We start from the raw sequence: 12,610 nt of genomic DNA on the forward strand, positions 1-12,610 counted from the left end.
TGTCAGGGTCATGATATCTGAGGTATATTATGTTGATATCAGGGTCATGATATCTGAGGTATAGTATGTTGATATCAGGGTCATGATATCTGAGGTATATTATGTTGATGTCAGGGTCATGATATCTGAGGTATATTATGTTGATATCAGGGTCATGATATCTGAGGTATATTATGTTGATGTCAGGGTCATGATATCTGAGGTATAGTATGTTGATATCAGGGTCATGATATCTGAGGTATAGTATGTTGATATCATATTATGTTGGGTCATGATATCTGAGGTATAGTATGTTGATGTCAGGGTCATGATATCTGAGGTATAGTATGTTGATGTCAGGGTCATGATATCTGAGGTATAGTATGTTGATGTCAGGGTCATGATATCTGAGGTATAGTATGTTGATGTCAGGGTCATGATATCTGAGGTATAGTATGTTGATGTCAGGGTCATGATATCTGAGGGTATGTTATCAGGGTCATGATATCTGAGGTATAGTATGTTGATATCAGGGTCATGATATCAGGTATATATGTTGATGTCAGGGTCATGATATCTGAGGTATAGTATGTTGATATCAGGGTCATGATATCTGAGGTATAGTATGTTGATATCAGGGTCATGATATCTGAGGTATAGTATGTTGATATCAGGGTCATGATATCTGAGGTATAGTATGTTGATATCAGGGTCATGATATCTGAGGTATAGTATGTTGATGTCAGGGTCATGATATCTGAGGTATAGTATGTTGATATCAGGGTCATGATATCTGAGGTATAGTATGTTGATATCAGGGTCATGATATCTGAGGTATAGTATGTTGATGTCAGGGTCATGATATCTGAGGTATAGTATGTTGATGTCAGGGTCATGATATCTGAGGTATAGTATGTTGATGTCAGGGTCATGATATCTGAGGTATAGTATGTTGATGTCAGGGTCATGATATCTGAGGTATAGTATGTTGATGTCAGGGTCATGATATCTGAGGTATAGTATGTTGATGTCAGGGTCATGATATCTGAGGTATAGTATGTTGATGTCAGGGTCATGATATCTGAGGTATAGTATGTTGATATCAGGGTCATGATATCTGAGGTATAGTATGTTGATGTCAGGGTCATGATATCTGAGGTATAGTATGTTGATATCAGGGTCATGATATCTGAGGTATAGTATGTTGATATCAGGGTCATGATATCTGAGGTATAGTATGTTGATATCAGGGTCATGATATCTGAGGTATAGTATGTTGATATCAGGGTCATGATATCTGAGGTATAGTATGTTGATGTCAGGGTCATGATATCTGAGGTATAGTATGTTGATGTCAGGGTCATGATATCTGAGGTATAGTATGTTGATATCAGGGTCATGATATCTGAGGTATATTATGTTGATGTCAGGGTCATGATATCTGAGGTGTTGATATCAGGGTCATGATATCTGAGGTATAGTATGTTGATGTCAGGGTCATGATATCTGAGGTATAGTATGTTGATGTCAGGGTCATGATATCTGAGGTGTTGATGTCAGGGTCATGATATCTGAGGTATATTATGTTGATGTCAGGGTCATGATATCTGAGGTATATTATGTTGATGTCAGGGTCATGATATCTGAGGTATAGTATGTTGATATCAGGGTCATGATATCTGAGGTATAGTATGTTGATATCAGGGTCATGATATCTGAGGTATATTATGTTGATGTCAGGGTCATGATATCTGAGGTATAGTATGTTGATGTCAGGGTCATGATATCTGAGGTATATTATGTTGATGTCAGGGTCATGATATCTGAGGTATAGTATGTTGATGTCAGGGTCATGATATCTGAGGTATAGTATGTTGATGTCAGGGTCATGATATCTGAGGTATAGTATGTTGATATCAGGGTCATGATATCTGAGGTATAGTATGTTGATGTCAGGGTCATGATATCTGAGGTATAGTATGTTGATATCAGGGTCATGATATCTGAGGTATAGTATGTTGATATCAGGGTCATGATATCTGAGGTATAGTATGTTGATGTCAGGGTCATGATATCTGAGGTATATTATGTTGATATCAGGGTCATGATATCTGAGGTATAGTATGTTGATATCAGGGTCATGATATCTGAGGTATAGTATGTTGATGTCAGGGTCATGATATCTGAGGTATAGTATGTTGATGTCAGGGTCATGATATCTGAGGTATAGTATGTTGATGTCAGGGTCATGATATCTGAGGTATAGTATGTTGATGTCAGGGTCATGATATCTGAGGTATAGTATGTTGATATCAGGTCATGATATCTGAGGTATAGTATGTTGATATCAGGGTCATGATATCTGAGGTATAGTATGTTGATGTCAGGGTCATGATATCTGAGGTATATTATGTTGATATCAGGGTCATGATATCTGAGGTATAGTATGTTGATGTCAGGGTCATGATATCTGAGGTATAGTATGTTGATGTCAGGGTCATGATATCTGAGGTATATTATGTTGATGTCAGGGTCATGATATCTGAGGTATAGTATGTTGATGTCAGGGTCATGATATCTGAGGTATAGTATGTTGATGTCAGGGTCATGATATCTGAGGTATAGTATGTTGATATCAGGGTCATGATATCTGAGGTATAGTATGTTGATATCAGGGTCATGATATCTGAGGTATAGTATGTTGATATCAGGGTCATGATATCTGAGGTATAGTATGTTGATATCAGGGTCATGATATCTGAGGTATAGTATGTTGATCAGGGTCATGATATCTGAGGGTATGTTGATATCAGGGTCATGATAGGTATAGTATGTTGATATCAGGGTCATGATATCTGAGGTATATTATGTTGATGTCAGGGTCATGATATCTGAGGTATAGTATGTTGATGTCAGGGTCATGATATCTGAGGTATAGTATGTTGATATCAGGGTCATGATATCTGAGGTATAGTATGTTGATGTCAGGGTCATGATATCTGAGGGTATGTTGATATCAGGGTCATGATATCTGAGGTATAGTATGTTGATATCAGGGTCATGATATCTGAGGTATAGTATGTTGATATCAGGGTCATGATATCTGAGGTATATTATGTTGATATCAGGGTCATGATATCTGAGGAGGTGTTGATGTCAGGGTCATGATATCTGAGGTATAGTATGTTGATATCAGGGTCATGATATCTGAGGTATATTATGTTGATATCAGGGTCATGATATCTGAGGTAGTATGTTGATATCAGGGTCATGATATCTGAGGTATAGTATGTTGATATCAGGGTCATGATATCTGAGGTATAGTATGTTGATATCAGGGTCATGATATCTGAGGTATGTATGTTGATATCAGGGTCATGATATCTGAGGTATAGTATGTTGATATCAGGGTCATGATATCTGAGGTATAGTATGTTGATATCAGGGTCATGATATCTGAGGTATAGTATGTTATCAGGGTCATGATATCTGAGGTATAGTATGTTGATGTCAGGGTCATGATATCTGAGGTATAGTATGTTGATGTCAGGGTCATGATATCTGAGGTATAGTATGTTGATATCAGGGTCATGATATCTGAGGTATAGTATGTTGATGTCAGGGTCATGATATCTGAGGTGTTGATATCAGGGTCATGATATCTGAGGTATAGTATGTTGATGTCAGGGTCATGATATCTGAGGTATAGTATGTTGATATCAGGGTCATGATATCTGAGGTATAGTATGTTGATGTCAGGGTCATGATATCTGAGGTATAGTATGTTGATATCAGGGTCATGATATCTGAGGTATAGTATGTTGATATCAGGGTCATGATATCTGAGGTATAGTATGTTGATATCAGGGTCATGATATCTGAGGTATAGTATGTTGATATCAGGGTCATGATATCTGAGGTATATTATGTTGATGTCAGGGTCATGATATCTGAGGTATAGTATGTTGATGTCAGGGTCATGATATCTGAGGTATAGTATGTTGATGTCAGGTATAGTATAGTATGTTGATATCAGGGTCATGATATCTGAGGTATAGTATGTTGATATCAGGGTCATGATATCTGAGGTATAGTATGTTGATATCAGGGTCATGATATCTGAGGTATAGTATGTTGATATCAGGGTCATGATATCTGAGGTATAGTATGTTGATATCAGGGTCATGATATCTGAGGTATAGTATGTTGATATCAGGGTCATGATATCTGAGGTATAGTATGTTGATGTCAGGGTCATAGGTATAGTATGTTGATGTCAGGGTCATGATATCTGAGGTATAGTATGTTGATATCAGGGTAGTATGTTGATATCTGAGGTATATTATGTTGATGTCAGGGTCATGATATCTGAGGTGTTGATATCAGGGTCATGATATCTGAGGTATAGTATGTTGATATCAGGGTCATGATATCTGAGGTATAGTATGTTGATGTCAGGGTCATGATATCTGTGGTATAGTATGTTGATGTCAGGGTCATGATATCTGAGGTATAGTATGTTGATGTCAGGGTCATGATATCTGAGGTATAGTATGTTGATGTCAGGGTCATGATATCTGAGGTGTTGATGTCAGGGTCATGATATCTGAGGTATATTATGTTGATGTCAGGGTCATGATATCTGAGGTATATTATGTTGATGTCAGGGTCATGATATCTGAGGTATAGTATGTTGATATCAGGGTCATGATATCTGAGGTATATTATGTTGATGTCAGGGTCATGATATCTGAGGTATATTATGTTGATATCAGGGTCATGATATCTGAGGTGTTGATATCAGGGTCATGATATCTGAGGTGTTGATATCAGGGTCATGATATCTGTATGTATGATATCAGGGTCATGATATCTGAGGTATATTATGTTGATATCAGGGTCATGATATCTGTAGGTATGTTGATGTCAGGGTCATGATATCTGAGGTAGGTATGTTGATATCAGGGTCATGATATCTGAGGTATGTATGATATCAGGGTCATGATATCTGAGGTATAGTATGTTGATATCAGGGTCATGATATCTGAGGGTATGTTGATATCAGGGTCATGATATCTGAGGTATAGTATGTTGATATCAGGGTCATGATATCTGAGGTATAGTATGTTGATATCAGGGTCATGATATCTGAGGTATAGTATGTTGATATCAGGGTCATGATATCTGAGGTATAGTATGTTGATATCAGGGTCATGATATCTGAGGTATAGTATGTTGATGTCAGGGTCATGATATCTGAGGTATAGTATGTTGATATCAGGGTCATGATATCTGAGGTATAGTATGTTGATGTCAGGGTCATGATATCTGAGGTATAGTATGTTGATGTCAGGGTCATGATATCTGAGGTATAGTATGTTGATGTCAGGGTCATGATATCTGAGGTATAGTATGTTGATGTCAGGGTCATGATATCTGAGGTATAGTATGTTGATATCAGGGTCATGATATCTGAGGTATAGTATGTTGATATCAGGGTCATGATATCTGAGGTATAGTATGTTGATGTCAGGGTCATGATATCTGAGGTATAGTATGTTGATATCAGGGTCATGATATCTGAGGTATAGTATGTTGATATCAGGGTCATGATATCTGAGGTATAGTATGTTGATGTCAGGGTCATGATATCTGAGGTATAGTATGTTGATGTCAGGGTCATGATATCTGAGGTATAGTATGTTGATGTCAGGGTCATGATATCTGAGGTATAGTATGTTGATGTCAGGGTCATGATATCTGAGGTATAGTATGTTGATGTCAGGGTCATGATATCTGAGGTATATTATGTTGATGTCAGGGTCATGATATCTGAGGTATAGTATGTTGATGTCAGGGTCATGATATCTGAGGTATAGTATGTTGATGTCAGGGTCATGATATCTGAGGTATAGTATGTTGATATCAGGGTCATGATATCTGAGGTATAGTATGTTGATGTCAGGGTCATGATATCTGAGGTATAGTATGTTGATATCAGGGTCATGATATCTGAGGTATAGTATGTTGATATCAGGGTCATGATATCTGAGGTATAGTATGTTGATATCAGGGTCATGATATCTGAGGTATAGTATGTTGATATCAGGGTCATGATATCTGAGGTATAGTATGTTGATGTCAGGGTCATGATATCTGAGGTATAGTATGTTGATGTCAGGGTCATGATATCTGAGGTATAGTATGTTGATATCAGGGTCATGATATCTGAGGTATATTATGTTGATGTCAGGGTCATGATATCTGAGGTGTTGATATCAGGGTCATGATATCTGAGGTATAGTATGTTGATATCAGGGTCATGATATCTGAGGTATAGTATGTTGATGTCAGGGTCATGATATCTGAGGTATAGTATGTTGATGTCAGGGTCATGATATCTGAGGTATAGTATGTTGATGTCAGGGTCATGATATCTGAGGTGTTGATGTCAGGGTCATGATATCTGAGGTATATTATGTTGATGTCAGGGTCATGATATCTGAGGTATATTATGTTGATGTCAGGGTCATGATATCTGAGGTATAGTATGTTGATATCAGGGTCATGATATCTGAGGTATAGTATGTTGATATCAGGGTCATGATATCTGAGGTATATTATGTTGATGTCAGGGTCATGATATCTGAGGTATATTATGTTGATGTCAGGGTCATGATATCTGAGGTATATTATGTTGATATCAGGGTCATGATATCTGAGGTGTTGATGTCAGGGTCATGATATCTGAGGTATAGTATGTTGATATCAGGGTCATGATATCTGAGGTATAGTATGTTGATATCAGGGTCATGATATCTGAGGTATAGTATGTTGATGTCAGGGTCATGATATCTGAGGTATATTATGTTGATATCAGGGTCATGATATCTGAGGTATAGTATGTTGATGTCAGGGTCATGATATCTGAGGTGTTGATGTCAGGGTCATGATATCTGAGGTATAGTATGTTTATGTCAGGGTCATGATATCTGAGGTATAGTATGTTGATATCAGGGTCATGATATCTGAGGTGTTGATGTCAGGGTCATGATATCTGAGGTATAGTATGTTGATATCAGGGTCATGATATCTGAGGTATAGTATGTTGATATCAGGGTCATGATATCTGAGGTATAGTATGTTGATGTCAGGGTCATGATATCTGAGGTATATTATGTTGATATCAGGGTCATGATATCTGAGGTATAGTATGTTGATGTCAGGGTCATGATATCTGAGGTATAGTATGTTGATGTCAGGGTCATGATATCTGAGGTATATTATGTTGATGTCAGGGTCATGATATCTGAGGTATAGTATGTTGATGTCAGGGTCATGATATCTGAGGTATAGTATGTTGATGTCAGGGTCATGATATCTGAGGTATAGTATGTTGATATCAGGGTCATGATATCTGAGGTATAGTATGTTGATATCAGGGTCATGATATCAGAGGTATAGTATGTTGATGTCAGGGTCATGATATCAGAGGTATATTATGTTGATGTCAGGGTCATGATATCTGAGGTATATTATGTTGATGTCAGGGTCATGATATCTGAGGTATAGTATGTTGATATCAGGGTCATGATATCTGAGGTATATTATGTTGATATCAGGGTCATGATATCTGAGGTATATTATGTTGATATCAGGGTCATGATATCTGAGGTGTTGATATCAGGGTCATGATATCTGAGGTGTTGATATCAGGGTCATGATATCTGAGGTATATTATGTTGATATCAGGGTCATGATATCTGAGGTGTTGATGTCAGGGTCATGATATCTGAGGTGTTGATATCAGGGTCATGATATCTGAGGTGTTGATATCAGGGTCATGATATCTGAGGTGTTGATATCAGGGTCATGATATCTGAGGTGTTGATATCAGGGTCATGATATCTGAGGTGTTGATATCAGGGTCATGATATCTGAGGTGTTGATATCAGGGTCATGATATCTGAGGTGTTGATATCAGGGTCATGATATCTGAGGTATAGTATGTTGATGTCAGGGTCATGATATCTGAGGTATAGTATGTTGATATCAGGGTCATGATATCTGAGGTATAGTATGTTGATATCAGGGTCATGATATCTGAGGTATAGTATGTTGATGTCAGGGTCATGATATCTGAGGTATAGTATGTTGATGTCAGGGTCATGATATCTGAGGTATAGTATGTTGATATCAGGGTCATGATATCTGAGGTATAGTATGTTGATGTCAGGGTCATGATATCTGAGGTATAGTATGTTGATGTCAGGGTCATGATATCTGAGGTATAGTATGTTGATGTCAGGGTCATGATATCTGAGGTATAGTATGTTGATGTCAGGGTCATGATATCTGAGGTATATTATGTTGATATCAGGGTCATGATATCTGAGGTATAGTATGTTGATATCAGGGTCATGATATCTGAGGTATATTATGTTGATATCAGTGTCATGATATCTGAGGTATAGTATGTTGATATCAGGGTCATGATATCTGAGGTATAGTATGTTGATGTCAGGGTCATGATATCTGAGGTATATTATGATGATATCTGAGGTATATTATGATGATATCTGAGGTATAGTATGTTGATATCTGAGGTATATTATGTTGATATCTGAGGTATATTATGTTGATATCAGGGTCATGATATCTGAGGTATATTATGATGATATCTGAGGTATAGTATGTTGATATCAGGGTCATGATATCTGAGGTATAGTATGTTGATGTCAGGGTCATGATATCTGAGGTATAGTATGTTGATATCTGAGGTATAGTATGTTGATATCTGAGGTATAGTATGTTGATATCTGAGGTATAGTATGTTGATATCTGAGGTATAGTATGTTGATATCTGAGGTATAGTATGTTGATATCTGAGGTATAGTATGTTGATATCTGAGGTATAGTATGTTGATATCTGAGGTATATTATGATGATATCTGAGGTATAGTATGTTGATATCTGAGGTATAGTATGTTGATATCTGAGGTATAGTATGTTGATATCTGAGGTATATTATGATGATATCTGAGGTATAGTATGTTGATGTCAGGGTCATGATATCTGAGGTATAGTATGTTGATATCTGAGGTATAGTATGTTGATATCTGAGGTATAGTATGATGATATCTGAGGTATAGTATGTTGATGTCAGGGTCATGATATCTGAGGTATAGTATGTTGATATCTGAGGTATAGTATGTTGATATCTGAGGTATAGTATGATGATATCTGGGCCCTTGAGCGAGATTCCTGTCAACAACATCCGGTGAAATCGGAGGGTGCGTAATTCAAATAAATAATCGTAATATTAAACATTTATGAACATACAAGTATCTTATATCGGTTAAAAGCTGACATTCTTGTTAATCTAACTGCATTTTCAGATTCGTTTGAGGCCTTTGTTTGAGGACGACGCCCCACAACATATTTTTCAATCACAAACAGCGATTAAATAAATCACCTACTTCTGAACATCTTCCTCTGTTTGTAATCCCAAGTGTCCCAGCTACAACAGGAATGGTCATTTTGTTAGATAAAATCCTTCTTTATATCCCAAAAAAAGTCAGTTTAGTTGGCGCCATCGATTTCAGTAATCCACTCGTTCAACTGGCCAAGATAGAAACCCGCGAAAACTACATCTTAACTTTGTTCAAACAAGTCAAACTACGTTTCTGTTTATTCCTCAGGTACCCTCAAAATGTAAATAAACTATAATATTTCATACGGAAAGAAGTATATTCAATAGGACAACAAAATAAGCTGGTGCGCGTCCTCTTTATGACCCCAAGACTGATTTTCAAAGCTGACTGTCTTTTCAAAGTCATATTCTTTCTTCAACATGTTGCCATCTAGTGGAAGCCATAAGAATTGCAATTTGGGAGCTGGAATCACATAGGACCCATTGCTATTCATTGAAAGAGCATGGGATCTCAAAAAAAAATATTCTGGTTGGTTCTTCTTCTGATTTTCGGCTACCATATCACTTGTTATTTTAACAGTTTTAGAAACTTCAAAGTATTTTCTATTCAGTACTACCAATTATATGCATATCCTGGCTTCTGGGCCTGAGTAACCTCCCCTCTCCCCTCTCCTCCCTACTCCCCTACCTCTCATTAAAGATATGTATTTCTCTCCTCTCCTGCAGGTCCCTGTTCAGCCAGTAGGACCAGACTACCACCTGTTCCTCAGCTCCTCCCTGGACACTTATGAGCGCTTCGACCCTTACAACCACTTCCAGAGCTACGGCCGCTCCGAGCCGGGAGAACCCAGGGAACCCAGGGAACCGAGGGAACCCAGGGAACCGAGGGAACCCAGGGAACCGGGGATGGGAGCAGAGGAGCAGGAGAAGCCGTGGTGGTGGAACTACTTTACTCAGGCAGGAGTCTCTGCTCCCACCTGGCTGCTACGGAACCACTAGAAGACTGGACAGGAGAAAGACTGAAACGGCACACTATTCCCTTATTCCCTATTCCCTTATTCCCTCACACTATTCCCTTATTCCCTATTCCCTTATTCCCTCACACTATTCCCTTATTTGGTGCACTACATTTGACCAAAGCCCAAGTGCATTGTGGGGCGGCAGGGTAGCCTAGTGGTTATAGTGTAGGAGAGGCAGGATAGCCTAGTGGTTAGAGCATTGGACTAGTAGCCGAAAGGTTGCAAGTTCAAACCCCCGAGCTGACAAGGTACAAATCTGTCATTCTGCCCCTGAACAAGGCAGTTAACCCACTGTTCCTAGGCCGTCATTGAAAATAAGAATTTGTTATTAAACTGACTTGCCTAGTCAGGTAAAATACAAATTATTTGTAGATTTCATCCCAAATGGCACCCTGTTCCCTATATAGTGCACCCTGTTCCCTAGTGCACCCTGTTCCCTATATAGTCAAAAGTAGTGCACTGTAAAGGGATTGGGTGCTATGTGGAATGTCTCCTACAAGTAGAGGCATGAATTGGTTCTCAATCTTCGTTTGGTTTCTGTTCCCCATCACATTCCCCTCATGTTACCAGAAGGCCTTATGTTCTGTTTAGTCTTCCTGTGTAGAGAGGCCAGGTACCCTGTCCACCAGGGGATCACCTACCGCCACTATGGACAGGAATCTGATCATGTGTCCTGACCAGGAATGATTCTGGGCCCCCATTAACATATTGGGTGTTCTATTATGTTTCATTAAGACATTCTGTCTTCCTCAGTGTTCTATTGTGTTTCATTAAGACATTCTGTCTTCCTCAGTGTTCTATTATGTTTCATTAAGACATTCTAGTTCTGTCTTCCTCAGTGTTCTATTATGTTTCATTAAGACATTCTGTCTTCCTCAGTGTTCTATTATGTTTCATTAAGACATTCTGTCTTCCTCAGTGTTCTATTATGTTTCATTAAGACATTCTGTCTTCCTCAGTGTTCTATTATGTTTCATTAAGACATTCTGTCTTCCTCAGTGTTCTATTATGTTTCATTAAGACATTCTGTCTTCCTCAGTGTTCTATTATGTTTCATTAAGACATTCTGTCTTCCTCAGTGTTCTATTATGTTTCATTAAGACATTCTGTCTTCCTCAGTGTTCTATTGTGTTTCATTAAGACATTCTGTCTTCCTCAGTGTTCTATTATGTTTCATTAAGACATTCTGTCTTCCTCAGTGTTCTATTATGTTTCATTAAGACACATTCTGTCTTCCTCAGTGTTCTATTATGTTTCATTAAGACATTCTGTCTTCCTCAGTGTTCTATTATGTTTCATTAAGACATTCTGTCTTCCTCAGTGTTCTATTATGTTTCATTAAGACATTCTATTCTGTCTTCCTCAGTGTTCTATTATGTTTCATTAAGACATTCTGTCTTCCTCAGTGTTCTATTATGTTTCATTAAGACATTCTAGTTCTGTCTTCCTCAGTGTTCTATTATGTTTCATTAAGACATTCTAGTCTGTCTTCCTCAGTGTTCTATTATGTTTCATTAAGACATTCTGTCTTCCTCAGTGTTCTATTGTGTTTCATTAAGACATTCTAGTTCTGTCTTCCTCAGTGTTCTATTATGTTTCATTTAAGACATTCTGTCTTCCTCAGTGTTCTATTATGTTTCATTAAGACATTCTGTCTTCCTCAGTGTTCTATTGTGTTTCATTAAGACATTCTGTCTTCCTCAGTGTTCTATTATGTTTCATTGATACATTCTGTCTTCCTCAGTGTTCTATTATGTTTCATTGAGACATTCTGTCTTCCTCAGTGTTCTATTATGTTTCATTAAGACATTCTGTCTTCCTCAGTGTTCTATTGTGTTTCATTAAGACATTCTAGTTCTGTCTTCCTCAGTGTTCTATTATGTTTCATTAAGACATTCTGTCTTCCTCAGTGTTCTATTATGTTTCATTAAGACATTCTAGTTCTGTCTTCCTCAGTGTTCTATTATGTTTCATTAAGACATTCTAGTTCTGTCTTCCTCAGTGTTCTATTATGTTTCATTAAGACATTCTGTCTTCCTCAGTGTTCTATTATGTTTCATTAAGACATTCTGTCTTCCTCAGTGTTCTATTATGTTTCATTAAGACATTCTGTCTTCCTCAGTGTTCTATTATGTTTCATTAAGACATTCTGTCTTCCTCAGTGTTCTATTATGTTTCA

General features: G+C 37.7%; 1 protein-coding gene across 1 annotated transcript in view; it reads left to right on the top strand.

Annotated features, from left to right (window-relative positions):
- LOC118382242 (carboxypeptidase Z-like) overlaps positions 1–11,649 on the top strand; it is a 50,584-nt gene extending 38,935 nt beyond the window's left edge. Inside the window, exon 9 of the mRNA XM_052508479.1 lies at positions 10,139–11,649. Coding sequence (XP_052364439.1) covers positions 10,139–10,411 — 273 coding nt within the window. The 3' untranslated portion in view covers positions 10,412–11,649. The remainder of the gene's footprint in view (positions 1–10,138) is intronic.
- The last annotated feature ends 961 nt before the right edge of the window (positions 11,650–12,610 follow it).

The sequence above is a fragment of the Oncorhynchus keta genome, unplaced genomic scaffold (genome assembly GCF_023373465.1).
Source record: "Oncorhynchus keta strain PuntledgeMale-10-30-2019 unplaced genomic scaffold, Oket_V2 Un_contig_3659_pilon_pilon, whole genome shotgun sequence".
NCBI classification, from domain to species: domain Eukaryota; kingdom Metazoa; phylum Chordata; class Actinopteri; order Salmoniformes; family Salmonidae; genus Oncorhynchus; species Oncorhynchus keta.